We start from the raw sequence: 22,780 nt of genomic DNA, 5'->3' as shown, positions 1-22,780 counted from the left end.
CCGCGCTGCCGGCTCCTCGCCGCCCCTCCCGCCGCGCGCCGTCTCCTCCCGCCATGGCCCGGGCCCCGGGGCCCGCCGCCCACCGCCCGCCGCCCCTCGCGCCCCAGGGGCTCAGCTGATCCTGAATTGGCGGGGTGGGGGGGAGCGGCTGGCGGGGCCGGGGGTCCCCCTCGAATTCCGGCTTCGGGGGGGCACGCGGCGTCCCCGCGCCTCTAACCTGGACGACCCCCCGCTGCCCTGCCAAGTCCATGCCAAGGTAGGTGGGGGTGGGGGGAAGGGAGGGAGGGCTCCGCTCCGAGGCCAGTTTCTTGGCGCGTCGGGTGCTTTCTTTACTGGGGCGTTTGTTTATTTCTGGGGACCGGTCCCCCCCCCCCCTCCCCGGACACACGCGTGCCCATCAGGTCGGCCCCCATCCCGTGCTTTCGGGCAGGTGCCTTGGGAGGAAGGACGGGAAACTTTGACCGGTTCCTTCTCCAAGGCCACGAAAGTTCTCTCGGTGCCAATGCTGAAGCCGGCTGAGCCAGCGCTGCAGAAATTTATTCAACAAGTCAGGCTGCCGGCCGCGGGGTTGGGGGTGGGGGGTGGCGGCGGTCTGTGTCTGTCTGTCCCGCGGCCCCTCGGTCGCTGCGGCTCTGCAACCAGCTGGACCAGAGCTGGTGTCAGTGTCCAGAGGGCTGAGCTGGGAGTATTGGCAGAGGGAGAGTAGCAGGAGGGGGATTGAATGGGGGAATCCCAGGCAGGCGTTAACTTTCCTGGAGGCCAAGGTGGTAGTGGGCCCCCTCCCAGGGCAGCACCCCCCCAGGGGGCTACTCAAGGCTTCATTGCATGAAGCCAGGCCAGGGGTTGGAGCGGGGACTCTTGGGGGTAAAAGGAATCCTCAGCAGGTTGGGGCTGGTTATATAATGAGTGTTTATGATGATTGGGTTTTAATTGTCTGCTGGCTGGTGTGTGTGGAGGATGTGGGGGCCAAGAGGCCTTGGCAGGGGGTGGGAAGGCCTCCTGGGGGGGCATGATGCCTGGGGGAGGGGGCTTTCGGATGGGCCCAGGCTGAGGCATCAGTCAGCTGCTCTGCTTGTGTCTTTCTCTTCCTTCAGGGTCCTGGGGGTTCTGAGCTGTGGGTTAGGTTGGCATGTGGGGAGACCCCTGAGCTAGATTCTGGCCCTGGGAGTCTGGGTTCTGGGTCTAGGTGTGTGTGTGTGTGTGTGTGTGTGTGTGTGTGTGTGTGAGAGAGAGAGAGAGAGAGAGAGAGAGAGATTGAGAGCGAGAAAGCTTGCTTGCGTCTCTTGCCTCTATGGTGTGATGGGGTCTGACACGCCATGTGAGGAATGTCCTAAGGCTGGAGTGCTCAGGGTGGCCTGAGCAGGGACCCAGTCTATCCTTCCGTCTCCCACCGCCCTGAGGATTTGCCCGGCAGATAACGGCCACCACCTGGGAGCTAGGATGCCGTGCAGACAGGGATGTGGTGTCCATGGGCTGGGCCCGTGGGAAAGGGTCTGGCTGAGGAGATCAGGCCTGCTTCCCAAGACTGCAGTCCTCGTGCCCTGCTCACGCTGTCAGGTCACCTCTTGGATCAGTATTTCCCCTCAGCACCAAGGACTGGCTCTGGAAACTCTTGTCCACCCTTCAGGATAAACTTTTTGTTCAGACTCCAGGACCTGGGCTGGGCTGGGGACAGGGTGGGGAGTCTAGCTACCTCCCTTGCTGCCTCTACCGTCAAGGCTGAGCCAGAGGGAGGGGATGCCAGTGGGTGACAGGGTAGGGCGACACTGAGTGGGGACCAATTCTGAGGCTGCAGTGGGGGGGGGGGTGGGGAGGAAAGGGAGGAGGGAGGAGCACGTCCTGGGGGGGGTGGGGCTGAGCTGGTCTGACACCAAATTCATGAAGCCCCGTGCGCCCTGGAGGTGCTGCCCTCCCTCCCCAGCTGCTCAGAGCAACCCAGCCCTGCCCCTGGGCACCAGGAGGGTCAGCTCTGGGGAGGGGCTGCAGGCCTGGCAGAAGTACCACCCCCGCAATCTCTTTCCTGTCCACCTCATTCGGGGTGCTTCTGAGAGGGTGTCTTCTAGGCCCACCAGGGGGCATCACGCAGCAGTTCCTGAGTCCCTGTGCCCTGACTCCCCTTGACCTTGGGTGCGGAGGTGGGGGCAGAGGTTGCTGTGAGAACGGCTCTTCTCTCACTGTCACCGGCGCCAGATGGCCTCCCCCGGACAGCCCACAGCCAAGGCGTCTTAGGGACCGCTGTGATCGTAGCTCCTCTGTGTCCTGGACCCCGCGCCACACCCTCAGCGCTGGGCGTCGCTACCTGTGACTCTCCCAGTCCCCTTCGTCATGCCCCCTGCGCTGCCGTTTCTGCCACCCTCACCTCACACCCCAAGTGGGACTCCCCTGGGCCTCAGCCCTCCCAGGAAAGTCTGTTTCTGGATACCACTCGGCTCTCCCCCACCCTGGAAGGGCTCCCGCCCCCAGGCAGCTTCTGAGTGCTTTCCAAGGTAACAAACAGGCTCTTGTGAGGCTCCCCTCCGCTGCCTTGTTCTCTGAGTGCCCAGCCCCCAGCTCAGGGTGCTCAAACGCCACGTCTGCAAAGATGGGATGCCAGGCTGGGTGTGGGGGTCCAGGGAGACCCCACCGGGCTGCACGGTCCTCCTTCCCTCTTCTCCATCTCTTGTCCTCCTTCCTGTTTCCTTTCTTGTCCTCCCTCCCCCACTGCTCCTTTCAGACCCCTTCCCTCCCTCCACTTCTTTTCTGCAGCATGTTTTCTTCCACACACATGTTCCCAAGATCTGCTCTTGCCTTGTGCCCTCAACCCTTGCGCCCACAGTCCAGGGAGGTGTGGGTGTGTGGTCTGTGTTCATGCTCCGTGATCCGTGGTCTGTGGATCTCGGTAACTGCGTGTGTGTGGGGGGCTGTGGGGCTGTAGGTCCATGGGTCCGAGGATCCGTAAACCTGTGGGTGTATGTGTCTGTGAATCTGTGGATATGTGGATTTTTGGACTCGTGGGTCTGTAGGTCCGTGGGCCTGTGGATCCTGATATCCAGGAAGATGTGGGCTGAGTCTCTCTTCCTCACGGCTGCCAGTGTAAGGCAGGAAGAAAACAAATCGGATTTCCTTTTCTCTCTTGTATTTATTAAGCACCTACTATGTGCCAAAACCTGTTCTGGTTACTGGGGGACCTAGCAGTGAACAAAAGGGAGCAGACAAAACCTGCCCTCTTGGAGCTTCTGTGCCCCCGAGAGGGGGCCTGGGGCCTCCCCTGTGCCAGGTGCTGTGTGGGCATATGGCTACAGGGCCTGGGTTTCTCTTGTGCCCTTGGAGGGGAGAACAAGGCTGTGTTTGGTACGTAGGCGGTGCAGATTGTGGAGGGCTTGAAAGCACAAGGTGTTTGGATGTCCTTGAACAAGTGTGGGGGGCTTCAGAGGCTCGTTGGGCAGGAGAGGATAAGAGGGAAGTAGTTTCTCCAGGATGGAGGCCATGGTCTTTTGGGGCTGGAATTTGGCACAGACCTGAACCTGCCTCACGGACCTTCTCCCTTCATCGCAGATGCCCTGCCTCTGCCAGCTCCCCCTTTTCCTGCACTCTGGCCATGATGGTCTCACTGATGATGCATTTGTTAAAGTTTATTTATTTTGAGAGAGAGAGAGAGAGAGCGCACGCAGTGGAGGGGCAGAGAGAGAGGGAGAAAGAGAATCCCAAGCAGGCTCCACGCTGTCAGTGCAGAGCCCGACGTGGGGCTCGACCTCATGAACCGTGAGATCACGACAAGATCAAGAGTTGGACGCTTAATCGACCGAGCCACCCAGGCGTCTCCACTGATGGTGATGCATTTTAAGAAGAATATCAGGCTTTTCTCTCTCCTTGCCACTGACTGCTGACCCTGATGAGCAGTGAGGGCCATAGGCAGCTCTCTGTCGGTCCAGGGACTTAGGCCTCCTCCCTGGATCACTCGACTCTTGTCCTCGGGTGGGGGCGGGCGCGAAGGGGGAGAGACACGAGCAAGTTCACAGTCATGGGGTTGGCCCAGAGGGGCAAGGCACTTAGCATTACGGGGGAATCAGCTTCTTGTACAAGTGGGACAGTACCTATCACCTTAAAGGGTTTTTGTGAGGCTTAGGAGTGTGTCTGCTGTGCCTAGCGTGGGGCCACACGCTGTCCTCCTTCCCCATTTGCTGTCCCTTTAGTGAGGTAGAGAAGGAATCACGTTTTGCATTTTATACAAGAGGAAATGAAGCTTGGGGAGACTGTGTGTTGTAACAAGAGTAGAGCTGGGACCCGAACCTGGGTCCTGAGACTCCTGATCCAGTGCTCTTCCTACTAGAACAGCCTCCCTGTCTCCAGGGACCACATTCACCCTCGTTTTTTTAGCTGAAGTAAGACCCAAGGCCCTAATTACTGCAGAAGGAGTAAAAAATGATCAGCAGAGTCGCCTGCTGGGAAATGTTCAAACACACGGATGGAGATTCAAATACAGCTTCACTTGCTGGCACTTGCCATAAGGCTGATAGCTGACAAACAAGTGACAGTGTCTAGTGACAGACGTGTGGACAGGTAGTGGTGGGGGGGGGGGGAACGTTGGCAGGCTGCTATGTCCTGTCCACTGCCTGGCCTGCCTGGATGACCTTTTACTGGTAACATGGATTTGGGCCTTCCAGATCCAAATCCTAGCTCTTTCACTCAGTGGCTCTTGACCCTGGGGACATCCCTTAAACTCTGTGCCTCAGTTTCCTTACCTAGCTAGTGGAGAGAACAAAAACACTTACCTCGCTGGATCGTAACCGGGTGCCTGGCATACAGTAAGTGCTCAACAAACAACGTTGGCTATGACTCTTGTTAGCTGCCCATGGGAGGGCAGTCTGATTCAGTTCATTGAACGCCGCAGAGCTAAGAGGCCCAGCTGTTGATTTTGGTGACGGGACCGACATGATTGCGGCGTGTGCAGGCTCAGCTGGCCAGACTAGAGCAAGTTCCGTGTCAGGTCGTGCACTTGGGGGCCATCCTGGAGCCATTCGTCTTTAGGCTAGAGGAGACTTGCCTTGGCCGCGGTTCCCCTGAAGAAGATCTGAGGAGACCAGTGGACCGCATGCACCAGAGATGCCCCTGTCTGACTGGGTTGCCAGTCAGGCGCTGGGGCTCCCAGGCTGCATCGAGAGAGGGCCCCACTGCAGGATCAGGCAGGTGCCCTCTCTGCTCTACTCTGGGTTTTTTGGTTCGGCCCTTGCAGGGGAAAGTGGGCAGACATAAGTCTGACGGGGGATGGGTCCCAAGGAGCAGATGATCTGGAAATTGTCGCCCAGGGAGTGGTTGAGGGAGCTGGTGACAAGAGGCCTGGGGCAGATGAGGCTCCGGGGTGGGCGGGCTGTCGTCTCTCATCTGCAGGGCTGTGGTGCGGAAGAAGGAGCAGACAGAGGTTCCAGGGGCTCTGGGATGTTGGCTGGAAGATTCTGGGAGGCAGCCTCGCAGGGACTTTTCTACAGGCCTCCAGATGGAGGCTCTGCATTGGCGCACGCGCGCGTGCTCGTGTGTGAGTGTGTGTCTGTGTGAATACGGTGAGTGTGTGAAGTCCACGTTTGGGTTGGTGTGAGTAAACGCTAAGCATGTGTGAGTAAATGCTGTGCTTGAGTGTGAGAGTACGTGCCCGGTTGTGCACGGCTGTGTGTGTGTGTGAATGTTGTGCGTGTGGTCTTTGGGCTGCTGAGCATGTGGTGACCGACTAGGCCCCTTTGGGGTTCCCGCTCTTTTCAGGGACTCCCCGTGTGGGGGTCTGGGGCCCATACGAGTCTAAATCCAGGCACTGCGTTCCTGGGGCTCGTAAGTCCCAGGGTTCTGGAATTGCACGGCCGAGGGCTCGAACAAGCACGGGAGACTGTTGTGGGGCCCCTGTGGGCCGGCCCAGTGTCCGGTGGTGTGGCCGGTGGCTCCCGTGTGCCGCCCCAGTGCATCCCCCGTCCTTCTCGCAGTCGTGCCACGGGACTGTTGTCACCCTCATTTTATAGCTGGGTCACCGAGGGCCACTGCCGGGCTGAGCGGTGCCACGGTGGATTGGTGTCCGAGCGGGGACTCCAGCCCGGGTCCTGGCTTCCAGCCCGTGCTCTGAAACATCTTGCTAGAGAATCTGAGGTTATTGTAGTTAATACCTTGGGCCTCGAAGGTTCTGGGTGATTCTAAGATATTCTGAGTCTGAGATTCCTAGATTCTAGGATTCCCAGAATGAAGTCGCTGCTTATTCTTTTAGCTGCGACATCAGCTGATGTGTGTGGTTGTCGATAAAGGGGTAAACAAATGGTCTGCCTGTGTGTGCCTGTGAATACACGAACACACGCATGCATACGTACACACACACACACACACACACACGCGCGCGCGCGCGTGCGCGCGCGGCCTGGGGTGACCAGGCTAGGCCTCAAGGCTTTTTCCACCAGGGCTCTGAGCTCTGTAGATACAAGGCCTCTCCCCAGCACGCTCCAAGGGCTCTGGAGTGCCAGTTGGAAGATGCTGGAAGGCAGGCTTCCCCACGGACTTGGGAAGACTTGGAGGGTCTGTCTACACTGGGGGTCTTGGTTGCAGCAGCAGGTATATTGGCACTGTCTGGTGACTCAGTTGGGAGTGAGGACCTGGTCCCAGGCTGCTTTTCCCTGTCCCAGGGTGGTGTCCGTTATGGTTCGGTGCTTGGGCTGTGGAGTGGCAGACCTGAACTGGGACCTCGACTCTGCCTTGTACCAGCCGAGTGACCAGGGGCGCTGCTTGACTTCTCTGGACCCCGGTTTCTTTCTCCATAAAGAAGAAATAAGGGTGGTCTCTGCCGTACGTCAAGGGGCGTCGTAGAAATCGACATAAACGATGCACAGAAAGCCCCTTGCTCGTTGCCTGGCACAGAAGCAGGCTCAGAGCCTCCGTGATGCTGTGGTGGTGATGAGATGGTGGCGATGGCAGAGAGAGGACTGGGGCGGCAGCCCCTGGGGATGGCACAGCTGGCCTCATGCATGCTTGGACACCCACCTTCACGGGGCTTAGAGAGCCTTCCCGTCCACATCACGTGAGGCCTGCTGAGGCAGGCAGGAGGAGGGCTGATCTTTACAGAAAGGCCGAGGCCCCGAGAGGCTGGTGGAGTCGGGAGTGGGGGTGGGTGTGTGTGTTCCAGACACAGTGGACTTCTTCTCTTGCCACTGTACTTGCCCACAGAGGCCAGTCCAGTTACCATACCGCTGCCTGGCGGGCCTACCCTGGGAGTACTTTGAGGGAGGAGTCTCAGGATATGGAGGCAGCCCGAGCTCTGGGGCCAGAGGGACTCGAGTTTGAATCCACCAGGGTTGTCACCGGAAGCCAGTCCTGTCATGTCTGTGAGGCTCAGTCCGCGGACAGGTTGCAGCTCGGAGGCAGGGTGGGGGCGGAGGGGGACAGCTGCCAAACCCTCAAGAGCTTCTAGCAATAGGCGAATAGGCAGCCGGGGACAGGAGCAGACCTTCAGGCACAGGGCAGAAGGAACTGGGGCTATACGGAGCAGGTCACAGGGTGGCACCCTGAATGGGCACTGGAGAGCAGGTCAGAGGGTGGAGGCTGGGTGGGCACTGGAGAGCAGGTCAGAGGGTGGAAGCTGGCTGGGCATTGGGAGTGGGTCAGAGGGTGGAGGCTGGGTGGGCATTGGGAGTGGGTTGGGGGTGACAGGTCAGAGGGTAGAGGCTGGTGGGCCCTGGAGAGCAGGTCAGAGGGTAGAGGCTGGGTGGGCATTGGGAGTGGGTTGGGGGTGACAGGTCAGAGGGCAGAGGCTGGGTGGGCCCTGGAGAGCAGGTCAGAGGGTGGAGGCTGGGTGGGCATTGGGAGTGGGTTGGGGGTGACAGGTCAGAGGGCAGAGGCTGGGTGGGTCCTGGAGAGCAGGTCAGAGGGTGGAGGCTGGGTGGGCATTGGGAGTGGGTTGGGGGTGATGGCCTTGAGAGTAGCGGTCTCTGGGAGTCCCACAGTGAGGTGGGAGAGGTGTGAGGAAAAAGGACTGGGACAGTGTGACAGTCTTAAGCAGGACCAAGTGAGGCAAAAAGCAAGTCAGGACAAAGTGGACAGAGCTGAGAGCGAGGAGGTGGGAGGGGGGAGTCACGTGTGGTTCCCGAGGCCACGGCGGCTCTTTGCACCTATGTGGTTGTGGGAGGGGTTTGGGCGGTGCTGGGTAGGGTGGCATCGGGCCGGAGCACGGCCAGGCTTTTCTGCCTCTAAAAAATGTCTCAAATCCACCCCTCTCTTCCTACCTCCACCAGCATCCCAGGCCAGGCCAGCCCATCCTTCCTGCCTCTTCTTGGCCCTCCCTGCCCCACCCCTGCTCTTCCACTCTCCCTTCGGCCCTCAGAGGGATGGCTTAAAAACACAGACCTGAGCACACTACTCCCTGCGTACAACCCTCCATGGCTTCCTGTTGCACTTGGAATAGAACGCAAGCTCCTTGGATGGGCTCACAGTGGGTCCCTGCCAAACACTCAATTTCATCCCCCCCCCACCCCCCCGCCCTCGGCTGGGCCACACTGGCCTCATTTCTCTTCCCTAAACACACTGAGCTCATTCCAGCCTCCCAGCCTCTGCACATGCTGTTCCTTCTACCTGGACTGCTCGTCCCACAGATCACACGCCCGCACGCCGGTGCCTTCCGGTTCCTGTTTTTAATCTTCGATGTCTCTTCCCTTAGGCAAAGCACTTTCCCCACTCCCACCTTCTCCCCCCCCCCCCCCGTGTGTTTACTTCCCCGCACATTCTATTCATTTATTCAACGAGTATTTACTGAGCACCTAGTATGTTCCAGGCACTGTTCTAGGCACTGGGCGGGGCCGGGGGGGGGGGAGGATACAGCAGTGAACGAGACAGACCATGGTGCCGGGTGCTCTTACAGCCTTCTTTCAGGTTGGGCAGACAGGCACTAAATCATAAAGATATAAATTCATAAATGATACGGTATGTTTGGTGGCGATAAGGGCTCTGGAGCCCAGAGGGAGAGAAATTAATTGACTCGTGTGTCTCCTTTGCTGGAGTGTCTGCGGAATGGAGGCTGGTGCCAGATCTGGCTTACTCACTGGCAGGGCTGCAGAGCCTGTGAGGTGCCTGCACGTAGTAGGTGCTCGGGAAACATTTATTGGACAGATCCATGCATTGTCAGGACCTGGGGGACAGGGGATGGGAGTTGGAGGAGAGGGTGTTCCAGGGACAGGGAACCGTGTGAGCAGAGGTCTGGAGGAGGCAGCCAGTGCTCTAGGACCTGAGGAGGGAGGTCCGATGTGGCAGAAGCAAGGGGCCAGCAGGGGGTGGTGGGCGCTGTGGTGGGCAGACCTGGAGCCACCCCTTGGGGGGATGTTTTTCAGCCCAGTGGTTGACACGTGGCAGGCCAGGTTGCCTGAAAGCTTATGTAAGGCCCATGGCTGTTTTTCTGGAACTAAGAGCAGAGCCTGGAGCTTGGGAGAAGACTCTGCCTCCCTGACCAGCCGGGCAAAGGGCCGGGAGGTGCCAACTCCCGCCTGTTGCCCCTGGGAGCCAGAGAAATGTCCAGACGCATCAGCCGTGAGCAGCTCAGCGGCCGTGGTCAGTAGTCCGGTGAGCACCACGAGCTTAGTTAGGCTCCAGCTCCCACTGCCCAACCCGGCACCGTCAGGGTCCTGGGGCCTGGGAGACCCCAGTGCACGAGGATTCAGGGACTGGTGGCCTCTCAGAGCAGGTGGTGAGGGGGCAAGCCTGTTCTTCCTCCTTCGCCATTGGCCAAGCAAGGCCATGGTCAGTCATCACTAAATCTGGAGCACGGGTGCTGGGACTCTGGCGTCTAAGCGTGCCCTGCTTCTATACTTGGGTCAGCGTGTAGCCTTGTGTGCCCTTCCTTCTCTGGGTCTCAGTTCCTCCGTCTGCACGGTAGTGCCCCTGGGTTGTTGTCGACGTCAGACGAGACCACGACGTGGGAGTGCCCCTGAGCCGAAGTCGGGAGCAGCTATGTAATTTGCGGAACTCATTGCAGAACGAAAAGGCGGGGGCTCCTGGCCAACCATTATTAAGAATTTCAACTCAGTGACAGCAGAGCATTAAACCAAGAGCCCTTCTGAGCGTGGAGCCTTGGGTGGCCACACTGGTCACACTCCCGGGAAGCCAGCCCTGCTTCCCTCTGCTGTTACCAGGCTGTGTGCCTGTCCTGTCCCTTCTCTGGGCCTCAGTTTCTCCAGCTGTAAAGCCAAGAGGTTGGTGTGGCAGGTCTCTGAGTTCTCACCTTTGGGAGGTGGTGGGTGGGGTCCCTGGGCTCGGTTGTACATCTCAAGGGAGGTGTCGTTGCCTCAGGGAAGCCTGCCCTGATTCCCTCCCGGCTTGCCCAACTCCCTTGGTGTCTGGCCCTGTAACACTCCAACCTGTCCTTAGTCAACACGTGTCATCCTGGCACTAATGTCTGACTTTTCACCAACATCCCTTTTTTCCTTGCAGATTTTCTTTGTTTTCGACGATGCCATAAATCTATAGCTCTAGTCTCATAAAAAGCCCCACAAAAACCCCAACAGTATCGCAATTACATTCTAGGAAGGTTTTATTCTTCTTACTTTCCATCGCCCCAAACTGGGGCTGAGCAAAGTTGACCAGACTTGTCTCAGGACCACTCACTGGGAGTAGATTCTGACTTGGGTGCATCCAGGCCCTCAGCTTTTTCCTAATCCTCGTGGCAGAGTGAGGATAAGGGGCCTACGGACCTGAGGCTGCTCTGTCTGGGCTGCGTCCCCCGTGAGGGAAAGCGGGGTGGGGAGTGGGTGCCAGGCACCCCCTGCCACGTGCCACGTCTCTTCCTCCCCCAGGGCTTCTGGTTCGCCAACATGGCCGAGAGCTCCTCGCCGCCCTCCTCGTCTGCCGCTGCCGCAGCCCCAGCAGCTGAGCTGGGAGTCACAGAGCAGCCGGGGCCCCAGAGCCCCCCTCCCTCCCCTCCAGGCCTGGAGGAGCCCCTGGATGGAGCCGATCCTGAAGTCCCTCACCCGGACCTGGCACCTGTTGCCTTCTTCTGCCTACGACAGACCACCAGCCCCCGGAACTGGTGCATCAAGATGGTGTGTAACCCATATCCTTTGTGTGATGGGGCCGAGCTGTTCCCTGATGTAGCCCTGCCCGCCACACCTTCCTCTGGATAGGAGGCCATGGTGGTAGTGAGCGAGCTCAGATGGCGGGTCTGGGGGAATGTCGGGGCACGGAGGGCGGACCGATGAGGACCTGGCGTCCTGCTGATGCGAACGTTCTGGAAGTCGTTGATGACCTGGGGGTTGGTTCAGTGCCCGGCTGGCTCAGAGAGTCGTCCGGTGTGAGCCCCGGGTCTACTCTGGGACTGGGGAGGCCGTGTTAAGTGAGACCCTGGCCCATGGCTCAGCTCCCGGTGACTGAGCCATTTGGTTGATGGAGGCCACATGATGCGAGTCCGAAGGGGACCCTGTGGGCGTGGACCCTGAGGCGGCAGAAGGCAGCCTCACAAATCTTCTTGCCTCCACTTGCTGCCCCTGGTCTGCCCGTGTGGCCCCTGTTACGACCCTTCGCTATTTCCCACTGCCCTGGAGGAGTAGAGCAAAGTCCTCCCCCAGCCCACCAGGTGCCACCTTACTGCTCCCCCTGCGTTCTTCTAGGCCTCAGGGCCTTCCCACGTGCTCTTCCTTGTGAAACGCTTTTCCCTTCCCTCTCCACCTGGCACAGTCCTTCACTGCATCCTTCCGACCGTGGCTTAAGTGTCACCCGCTCAGGGCAGTGTGCCCTGATTCCCCCTTGGCCTCTCCGTTTGTTGTCACTCTCTAGTTGTGGCATTCCGAAGCTACCATCTGCCTCCTCCAGGGAACCGTCAGGTGAGCGGTACACGGACCGAGCGTGTCTTGTTTGACGCTGGACCCCAGCACCCAGCACGGTGCCTGGCGCGCCATGGGCTCGCTCTCCTTCGGTGTTCGCCGGGCGCGTTTTGGCGGTGTCTGAGCTGGGTCTCCAATAATGAGCGGTGTTGGGTGGACAGGGTGGTGGGGAGGAGGCTACGTCAGGAACAAAGGCCAGGAGAAGAGAGGGACGAGGGAGTGAGGGACAGTGGGGAGAGAGGAGGCGGAGGGGTGAGAGGGAGGCTTGCAGGGGGCTGAGTGAGGAGCTGGCCTGTGTTCTCAGGGCAGCGGGACCAGGGTGAGTTTACAGCAGGGTGTGATAGGGAGAGATCAGTGTGTTAGAAAGATGGCTTGGTGCCGTGTGGAAATGGGTCGTGGGGTGAGCCCAGGAGGAGGAGGAGGCTTTGGGACCCAGACATGGTGGCCTCTGGCTTTTGGGGCCCACCAAGCAGCACAGAGTCTCTGCCAGGGCTTGAGGCCACCCAGGGTAGGGTCTGAGCCCAGCTCTGGGCACCTGGGATACCCGGGATGCAGGCTGGGGTGAGGACGAGGCCCCCAGAAAGGCTGGGGGAGGCAGCCATGCTGAGCCCAGGACTGCTGGCCTCCCTGCTATGTCAGGGGCTGGGTGATGAGGCTCTCTGCTGGCGTGGGTGGAGTGTGGATCCGGGTGCCCCTAGCTGGGCAGAGGGCCAAAAGCCTTCACGGTCCTTCTGTGGGACAGCTCAGGAGGTCTCAGCCATGGTTAGAGGGTCTATTCAATAACTCTGTTCACCCAGTGCTCTCTGACATCAGCCCTGGGATCGTGGAGGACAGAGAAACATAGCTAGCTGCTCTGCCCTGAGGAGCTCCCGGGGGCAGGGGACACAGGCACCATCCATGGGAACAGTTTTAGTACAGTATGTTGGGGAAACCTTAGGAGCCTGCAGCATGTAAGCTGGGGGGTGGCCAGGCCAGGAAAAGGGGGACCACAGGAGCTTTGGGCCTTTGAGGGAGAGAAAGGCTCACTGGAAGACTGGGGAGACAGTGGAATCGTGTCACAGGGACCTTGCCTGGGTGGGACAGAGGTTGATTCTGGCTCTGCCATTGGCTGCTGTGTGACCTCGGGAAAGTTGCTGTACCTTTCTGAGCCTCATAGGGTCCAGACAGTTAAGACTGGGCTGGGCTGGGTTGGAGGCATGGCTCAGATTAACTTGGCCTGGGAGTGTGACCTAAAAACAAGGGTCTGGATGACACGGCCTTCTCTAGCTCTGGGAGCCGCCTGGGGTGCCAGCCATAGTTGCCCACACCCTTGACCTCAGGCCCTGATCACTGAGCAGCCCACAGAGACCCTTCCAGGTTGCCACATGTCTGGCCTGTCGGGCAGACAGAGCCCCTGGGGTCCTCTGGCCTTTGTCCTCACCAACGCCCTTGGCTCCACACTGTGCACCTGTGGGAGGCTGGGGTTGGGAGCGCCAATGAGGCCAGCCTTGGGAGGGGAGGGGAGGGGAGGGGAGGGAAGGAGACCTGCCCCTGGGCAGAGCTGGGCTTGGTCCCCTGTCTCAGGGAGAGCCCTGGGTCCCAGCGTGTGGAAGCCGCATGGGGGAGGAGGGCTGTCAGATTCAGCCCCCTCCTTGGGGGGGACTCCCCGACACTGGGAGCTGCTCAGGGCACATTGGGCTCCCCGGGCCCCGTGACGGAGCTTCTGAGGCTGGGTCGAAAGATGAAGGGTCTCTGCCTGAACCGGCTGCCTCACTTCCGAGTTCCCTCCTAGACCAAAGATCTGATGACTCGGCACTGGAGCAGCTTCAGAAGTGTCAGGTTCTGGGACTCTCCTACTGGAAGCTTCTGTGATTAAGTCTAAGCGTTCAGAGTTTAGATTTAAGGCTCAGGGCCATTAACATTCTAAGCCTCTGCCATTCAAAGCCCGTAAAGTTCCGTGTTTCAAAGAGGGCACGAGTCTGAGATTTGGTGGCTGTGGCTGTCTGTCATATGTGTTTGGAAGTCTGAGGACCCGAGATTCTAGGCTTTGTGAACACGACGGTTCGGTGCTAAGATTTCATAGCCTGAATCGGATTGGTGGGAGAGAGGCTGAGGCAGGTTTTTGCAAGTGCAGGCCCACATGACCTTGGTGTCCGCAGGGGCGCTGGAGCAGAGACTTGACGGGGGGGGGGGGGGGGGCGCCCGGGCGGGGCTTTAGGGGCCTGGGGTGTGTGTGTGGGGGGTGTCTTTGATCAGGTGATGCAGGCTCTTGGATTCTTCCCTGGCCAGAAACCTCCCTTCCTCCCCTCCTCCTTGGGAGAGAGCTCAGGGAGGGGGCAGTGCTTAACCAGGGGGCTCCTCGGTGGGGACACCGTTGGCATCTTGGGTGTGACAGCATTTTGTGGTCCAGGCTGTCTGGCAAATTACAGGACATTTGGTGTTTTTGTCCCTAAATATTAGTAGGTAGTGGCCCCCAATCATTGTGACATCCATAAATGATCGTCCACACTTCCAGACTCTGCACAGCTCTGCTTCCCATCAAGAATCCAAAGGAATGATGGACGTGTAGGCCTCAGGGTCAGGCCGGCGGGAGCAGCTATCAGGCCCGGCGGGCCAGGGTCGGGGCAGGGCAGGCTGGCAGGGTCTGCCCAGAAAGACTGTCCCCAGTGCTGACGTCCGTGGTTCATGAGGGGCCCTGGCTCAGAGCCAGCTGCCCTGTGGAACCTGGTGCTCCCTGACTCAGCCCCTCACCCAGCCCAGAGCTCGGCCCTGAGTCACCACCTGACTCACTGGAGAGTCAGAAGGCTGCCGGGACCCTCCCTGAGCTGGCGAGCCGGGGTGGGAAAGGGCCGCTCACCCAAATGTCAGCACCACCGTCTGCCTGGCCTGGGCCTCGAGCGTGCACCGTCAGCCAGGGTTTCAGCCGGGAGGTCTCTGGGTCTGAAATGTCAGGGGATTGATTGCGCGGCTTGACTCATGGGTAGCTGGCATGTGGAAAATGCTGGGGCCCTGAGTCAGACAGACCCAGGGGCTCCTGCCACCTCTGATTTGCTGTGTGACCATGGGCCAGTTTTTCCCACCTCTCTGAGCCCCGTTTTCCCACCGTCAAATGGGGGTAGTACCCTCCCCCCGTTCACAGCAGTGCACGATGACCTATGTGCAAATGCAGTTCTGCACACTAGAAAAACTGCCACACGTGTAGGGGCGCCCGGGGGGCTCAGTCGGTTAAGCGTCCGACTTCGGCTCAGGTCATGATCTAACGGTTTGTGAGTTTGAGCCCCACGTTGGGTTCTCTGCTGACAGCTCAGAGCCTGAGCCTGCTTCGGATTCTGCGTCTCCCTCTCTCTCTGCTCCTCCTGCACTCACGCTCTGTCTCTCTCTCTCCCTCTCTCTCCTTCAAAAATAAATAAAACCATTAAAAAAGAGAAAAAGATAAACTGCCACACGTGGTTATCACTCTTCCTATCCGAGCTCAGAGGCGAACAGGGCCCTCACGTATCACCGGGCAAGCGCTCCGCTTGCCTCCGCAAGATGTTAGGCATCGAGCCCTTCGGTGGAACGTACGCCTCCGGAGGACATTGTTTCCAGGGAAAATCAGACTCGATCTCTGTCATTTAGGTAAGTTTGTGCCAGTCACGCTGCCGGTAGTCACGGCCTCGTCCATGTGAGCGCTGCTGGTCAGCATAGCCCCCTCTTGCCGGGCGCCTCTGGGAGCAGGACCCATCAGCTGGAAACCCACCGGTTTTCTACCCTGGATGAGACTGTGAGAGCCCTTCTTCAGCCAGGATGTAGTAGAGCAGGGATGAAAACCTCGATTTCTCTGAATCCCCAGCCTCAGCATTTATTCAGGACGCAGCGGCCACCTGCAGAGTCTGGAGAAGTGCCCGGTCCTCCTCCCAGGGCAGGGAGGTTTGCTTCACAGTGGGGAGGGTCTCCCTGGGTTTCAGCATCTACATTCGGAGGCTGCCTCTGGGGCCTGCCTGGGGCCATCCCCCGGAGGGCTGTGCAGCCCCCTTCCCTTTGGACACACTCCAGGGCCGCTGCCTCCCCCGCCCCAGCGCTAAGCCAGCGCCTCTGCTGCGGTGCAAAGCAGCCATGCATGGTGGGAAGCCAGTCGGCTGTGAAGGCCGCCTCTCTGCTGGGCGGGGTGGGTAGGGCGCCAGCCCGGGCTGGGAGGACAGAGATGCCAGCTGCCGGTGACCTTGGATACGTCACCCCCCACCCCTACCCCGTGCTGGCCCTCGGTCTCCCTGTCTGCAGGATGGGAGGGTTGGACGATGAGGTTGGCAAGGGACTGGTGGGGAACCCCCTTCCGGCCCTGCTCAGGGAGCATCTCAGTGGTGTCTGTATGGACCACCAGGAGCCGTGTTCCTTGTGAGCGGGTTCCCTCGCTCTGTGCTTGTGGCCGGGGTCCTGGCTCTCATCTGTGCCCCCAGCCCCCTTCTGTCTGCTTCTGGTCTCCCGCCTGGCTCCGGCCTTCTGCTTGCTCTTGCTTGGAGGTCCACCTGGTCGAGACCCCAGCTGTGCAGACCCTCTGACTTTGCCAGTCACTGGGCAGGAAGGGGGCAGGGCCCACGGTCTCGTCACAGCTCAAGCCTCGTGCTGTTCATGGTGGGGGTTCGGCACGTTTCTTGGAGGTGCACGGGCTCTCGTTCATCTCTCACCCATTCGTGAGACCATTCGACAAGCCTCTACCGAGAGCGTGCCATGCACCAGGCGTGCACAGAGGACAGCCGTGACTGTTTTGGGCGGAGGAAGGTGCCTCTGGCTCCCTGGGAGAGACGTCAGCCGGGAGCCCATCCAGAGCGGGCACCTGCGGGGTGGCAATGAGGAATGACGGTGGCCCAGGGTGCTGGCGGGGAGAGACCAGCCTTGGGGTTGGTGTTGGGAGAGGGCTCAGGTGGCCCCAGGGACCGTGGCTTGCGTGAGTGTGAAGGAAGAGCAGCTCTTGGCTTCCTGGCCAAGAGGCCTTTGCCTTTTCTGAGCCTTTGTTTGCTCATCTGTGACCTGAGGCTGTGGCAGCCCCCAGCTGGGAATGTCAGGGGGTCCGGTGGGAATTCAAGAACAAGCACTGGCTGGGCTCCTACAGCGTTAAGTGCCGAGCGGCAGCTGTGAGCACACTGGGGCCAGTGGGGTAGCTGTGGGGAGCCATCTGGGGTGGCTCAGGACAAGGGTCCTGCAGGCGGTGGCACCTGGGCCCCAAGTCTTTGACGACCTGAGAAACCTATGGCCGGGCTGCTAGGGAGAGAGACTGTCGGTGATGGGACGTGCTGGCTCCTGCGGGTGGGAGGGCCTGAAGGCTGGACAGTGGGAGGAGGAGAAAGCCTGGGGAGCCCCAAATGTGGTAGAGGAGAAGAGGGGGTGTCACCTGCAAGAGGACTCCCCCCCATCGCCTTGCTATGCCTGGTCTTTGGGCCATCCCGTCTCTGAGCATGCTACCTCTCCGTCCTGCTGTACCAGATAGGGCCTCTGGCCACTGGATAAAGGCCTGGAGGAAACTTCTGAAGGTTTTAAACTATCAGGAAGTCCTCCCGTAATCTAACCTCCATCTCTTCTGTCCTGACCCCTTTCCCTATGGCTGGGCTGTTGGGAACATCTGGGGTTGAGTTTTTCCATCTCCTTCTGTCTAAACAGACGGCTGCTGGGATCTCACCCCTCCTGCCCCACTGACAAGGTGGCAGGCCCTCCCTCCCCTCCCCTGCACGGTGAAGAGAGCACCAGCCGGGAGTTGTGCAACCATGGGCGATCAGCTCTGCCCTGACCTGGTCTCTCCCAACCACCTCAGCTTCTCTTCAGGGGCTCCTGGGGCTCCCTTGTGTGGAAGGGGGTTTGTCATCCGTAGAGAGCTGTGTGCCCAGGGAGGGCTGTTGTCTCCCTCCCTCCCTGCCGCCTTTTATTCGTTTACTCATTCCTTCCTTGCTCAAGAACCTTCCATGGCTCCCGATCACCCCCAGAACAGTCTCACTTAGCCTGGATTTGAGTCCTTCCGTGGTCCACCTGGGCTGTCCTCCAGCTACCTTTCTGCTGCTTCCCTTCGTGCTTTCTGTTCTGGAGACCCAAACAAGTGCTGATGTTCTCTGACACCCCCTGCCTCCCTGCCTTTGCTTATGCTGGGTCTGCCCCCTGAGATGCCCTCTTCATGCTTCCGTGGCCACAAATCCCACCAGTCCCCCAGGCCCAGCTTCCTGGCCACCACCTGTGAGAAGTGTTCCTGGATCTCCAGCTTCTTCCTCTCTTGACCCTCCAGCTCTTTTTTTTTTTTTTCTTTTAATGTTTATTTATTTTTGAGAGAGAGACCCAGCACGAGCGGGGGAGGGGCAGAGAGAGAGGGAGACCCAGAATCCGAAGCAGGCTCCAGGCTCTGAGCTGTCTGCACAGAGCCCGATGCGGGGCTCGAACTCAGGAACTATGAGATCATGACCTGAGCCGAAGCTGGACGCTTAACCGACTGAGCCGCCCAGGTGCCCTGACCCTCCAGCTCTTTATCAGTCCTTCTTTGGGCTACAACTTTCCTCTCCGCCTCAGGGGGAATGGTTTGTGGCTTGCTTTGTCTCCTCCATCTTGCCCAGCGCGGGCCTGGCACTGATGGGCTTGTGCCTCACCTTCTAGTTCATACGGTACTGTCCCGCCCCGCCATGGCCTCTCAGGTTCTCTCAGCACCTCCTGTGAGGCTGCAGGGCCAGGAGTTTGCTAGCCCCATTCTACAGCTGGGGAGACTGAGGCCCAAGAAAAAAGGGAGGCTGACTTGCCCAAGGGCACACGTTGAGTAATCAGAAAGCCAGGGCAGACTGGAGCCCAGCACTCTAGACTCTGAGGCCAATGCTGCACCTGCCTGGCCGGCTTATGGCTGGGGAAGGGGTTCTTTACGGGAGGGTATCCCCTCTTCCTGCAGCCCCGGGCTAATGGGAATGCCTGGGCGGGTGGCCCCTGTTGCTGGAAGGAGCAACACATATCTGGGAAATGGCCCGTTGCTCTCCATCTGGTATAGAGAGGGTTGACTTTTCTCAGATGCAAAAGTCAGCATCAAGCTGTGCCCTAGGGACGCTTCTGGTGGCCAGACTGGATGCGGTGCTCTCGGTTGGTCAGCAGGGTGGGCTGGACTCTGGTACCATCACGTGGTGATTTCTGTGCAACCAGAGCTGCAGGTGAGGAAGTTGCCCCCGATCCGTCCTGGGGGGCCTTGGTGAAGCCTGCCTGGAGGAGGGGGCGTTTGGCCTGGGTCTTGCTGTGTGAGTAGGAGTTTTCCCGAAGAACAGTTGAGGGATAGTGTTCCAGGCAGAGAGAAGAGTATAAAGAACAGTGACCGGAATCATACCCCTGTGATGCAAAGTGGGATAAAGGCTGGGCAGAGGGACCCTCAGGGAGCCGTGGCCACCGGGAGGAGGATGGAGTGGCCGGTCGGGCCTGCCTGGGATGCTGCAGGAGGTGTTTGATGAAGGAGGAGACCCCCCAAGCCAGGGCAAGAGAGTCTTTGATGGGTGAGAGGTGGAGGGCGTGGGGTGGCATCCCAGCTGAGGAAAGCGCCTAGTCAGATGCCCGAGCTGAGCTGGGGTCACCCCGGATGTTTTGTTAACAGCATGGCGTGTGCATTGGGTGAGGGCAGGAGTGAGAGCTGAGCATCGAAGGACATTTGGGGTCCGGATCTGGAGGGCACAGGGAGACACTGCCCCGGGAGGGCACTGGCGTTCACTAAGGACCACCCGTGTGCGGGGAGCATTTCATCTTCCCCGGCAGCTCAGGCGGCTCTAGAGAGGCCCGTTTGTCAGGGGGGCCCAGAGAGGTGGAGTGCTTGTCCAGGGCGGCAGTGGCCCCGTGGGGCTTGGGCCGGAGCCCAGGGCGTATGCAGCCCTGTGAGACCTGACTGCAAGGCTAGTGGTAATTGATAGCGAGCAGGAGAATTAGAAAGAGGGCTGGTTGGCTAATGAAGTGTCAGCCCCCTCCTGGGGCATTTAAAACATGATTGGATTTGTATTCGTCCATCTTGCCTGGGTGTCTGTGTCAGGAGCCAGCTTTGACCTGCCACCTCCCTCAGACTGTCCTGTTGGGAGACAAACGGCCCCGTTTGTTTCTCTCCGAGAGAAATCGATCCGTCTTTTTAATCAGCCGGAATGTCTTTCCGCCAGTCTCTCTCTGGCTCTCCTGTGGGGCTGCCTTCCACCTTTCTGGCCCCGTCTGTCCTGTGGAGCTGTGCTCTGGTCTCCCTTTTCTCTCCCCAAGTGCAGATCCTGACACTGGTGCTTACTGCTGGTGATGCTGAGCAAACAGCTCGACCTCTCTGGATGGCAGTTTCTTTCTATATGAGAAAGCAGGAGGAGGAGGCGTGGCTGACTGTGAGGTGCTATATGGGGATGGGAGGGCTTGGAGCGCTATGGGAGGGCTGGGGGTGGGGGTGGTGGCGGCGGGTAGAGGTGCGGACAGCAGGGTTTTCAAGGTATGCACCTGGCTTCTCCCACAGAGCTGGGGCGGTGGGGAGGCTCTCACCTGCACCTCTGTGTCAAGTGAGGAGATGACTGAGGATTGACTGTCCCCCGAGGTCCAGTCTGGGGTCTGCCGAGTGCGAGCTTCGTGACCTCAGGCAGGTCACTCCTTCTATCTGGGTCTCAGTTTCCTCATCCATCAAATAGTGGTGTGGGGGAGGTTAGGCTGTATCGGTGATTTTCAGGGATGATTTTGCCCCCAGAGGACATTTGGCAATGTCTGGAGGCCTTTGGGGCTGTCACAACTTGGGGAGGGTGTGCTACTGGTTTCTAGTGGGTAAAAACTTACGACACACAGGACAGTTGCCCACGACAAAGAACAATCAGGTCCTAAACGTCAGTAGTGCCCAGGCTGAGAAACCCTGGCCCAGGTGGTCCCTGGGGTCTTGGGGAGCTCTGAAAGTGTGGGCACAGCAGGGAAGGGGGTGTAGAGTGAGAGAGGGAATCTCTGAAGGAGGAAGAGAGGACAGTGCTGAGTCCCAACCTGAAGGGTTCCTGTGGTCATGTAAACTTGGGGTCGAATTTTGGAGCTGCCATTTACTAGAGTGTCCTATTTCCAACCACCTCCCATACACCCACCTGTCCTTGTCCCCACTCATCATTCTTTACTCCATCCATCCATCCATCCATCCATCCATCCATCCATCCATCTTTCCATCTCTTCATCCATTCATCTGCCTATTGACCCATCCACCTTCCTTAACCTTTACATTCATGCACTTAACCCCCCACCCCCGTCACCTTCACAACCATCTACCCATTCAATCATCCATTGACCCAAAGGCCCCACCCCATGCTCCTGTCTGTCCATCTATCAGCCCATTTACTCACTGATCCATTCCCTTCTTTGGCGGATACTTATTGATCAACACACTTCCCCCAGTCTCTCATCCACCTGTTACCTGCTCAACGCCCAGTCAAGCCCACTTCTTGTACCATGTGTAAGGCCTTTTGTATCTGACTTATTCTCCTCACCTTCTCCTAGACTGTGAGTAACTTGAGGACAGGCTCCATGATCCATTAGTGCCTGCCTCTTCTTTAGGCCTTGGCCCTCAGCCCTGCACATAGTAGATGTGCAGCAAAGCTTTCAATGAAGTGCATCCTAGCAAGCAAGGTTGGAGGTGGAAGTTGTGTGGACAGAGAGGAGGCTGGCCAAGAGCACTTAGACAATGGGCCTTGGATGCCAAGCCAAGGAGTTTGGAAACTCTCTGGAAGGCCGTGGGGAGCCGTGGAAGGCTTTTGGTTTTGGAGGAACCCACTGGCTGCGTGTAGAGGCTTTGCAGAAAAGGCAAGGCTGAAGGAAGAGACTGTTCAGAGTGAGGAGTGGGGAGTGCAGCCTGCCTGGGGCAGTGGGGGTGCAGATTTGTGGGTGGAGGGGAGAGATTTAGGTGGTGAAATGGACAGGTCTCTGAAAGGGACAATGGGATGAGCGGGAGGGAGCCTCTGGAGGGTCCTCATCTGGACAACTTCCAGCACGGGTGGTGGCTGGGGGACCTCATTCATTGGGGGAGGGAAGTGCAGAGAACTTGGCAGTCTGGGAGAATATGACCTACCCCATTATGATGGATTTGAGGTTCCTAGAGACAACCTAGGGCATGTCTGGGAGGTCTGTTGGTCAGGATGGAGTGAGCCTGGGGCTGGGACAGATTGCAGACCTGGTCAGCTTGCTGACCACCAGAGTTGAGGCCTTGCGAGTGGGTGTGGGATCAAGGAGAGGAGAGGGGAGACCAGAGGCTGGGGAGCCTGAGAAAGGCCAACATATGAGGGTTGGAGCCCATGAAGTAGGAGAAGGCCCAGGTGTCCCCAGGGCCCGAGGGGGAGAGAGTTTCTAGAACAAGATCTTAGCCTGGGGTTCTTTTCTTCTCTTTTTTTTATTTTAGGAAAGAGGTGGGGGTGGAGAGAGAGAGAACGAGGTGGGGAGAGGGGCACAAAGAGAGAGAGAGAGAATCTTAAGCAGGCTCTGCACTTAGCTCGGAGCCTGACTGAGGGCTTGATCCCATGACCTTGGGATCATGACCTGAGCCGAAATAAAAGAGTTGACGCTTACCCAATGGAGACATCCAGGCGCCCCTGGGGTTCTTGAACCTGGATGGGGTCAAGTTGCATGTTTGTTTTCACTGATGTCAGACCGAAATGGAGCCTTTCTATTATGAACGGAGGTAACAAAGCACGGTGTGATTACTGGCAGTTTGTGTGGCTCACTAGTAGCAATCGCTGATGTCTCCCTGTCACATTGTGGTGCTTGTGGACTTCATCACTGCTTTACTGTCACAGTATCAGACCTGCCACTGGCCCTGGCTCTTCATTGTGTTGATAATGAATCTCGAGTGGCTCTTCTTCCTCCTGAGTTTGTTTGTTTGTTTGTTTGTTTTAAATGTGTTGACAACTCTTTTAACATAACTGGCTTCCTTCCTTTCTAATTCTGGGCATTAAAAAAACGTATGCATTAAAAACATTATCCTGAGAAGGGGCTCATGAACTTCCCCAGGGGGTACGGAGAAGCCGAGAGCTGTGTTTGCA

At 58.7% G+C, this 22,780-nt stretch overlaps 1 protein-coding gene across 1 annotated transcript in view; it reads left to right on the top strand.

Moving 5' to 3' along the window:
* The first annotated feature begins 65 nt into the window (after positions 1-65).
* Positions 66-22,780, top strand: part of CACNA1I (calcium voltage-gated channel subunit alpha1 I) — a 100,799-nt gene continuing 78,084 nt past the window's right edge. Inside the window, exons 1-2 of the mRNA XM_040490775.1 lie at positions 66-256; positions 10,782-11,038. Of these exons, the coding sequence (XP_040346709.1) occupies positions 10,800-11,038 (239 nt within the window). The 5' untranslated portion in view covers positions 66-256; positions 10,782-10,799. The remainder of the gene's footprint in view (positions 257-10,781; positions 11,039-22,780) is intronic.

The sequence above is a fragment of the Herpailurus yagouaroundi genome, unplaced genomic scaffold (genome assembly GCF_014898765.1).
Source record: "Herpailurus yagouaroundi ecotype Mexico unplaced genomic scaffold, PumYag 182, whole genome shotgun sequence".
NCBI classification, from domain to species: Eukaryota; Metazoa; Chordata; class Mammalia; order Carnivora; family Felidae; genus Herpailurus; species Herpailurus yagouaroundi.
The sequence above is the reverse complement of the archived record's forward strand: the minus strand, read 5'-3'. Positions and strand labels throughout refer to the sequence as shown.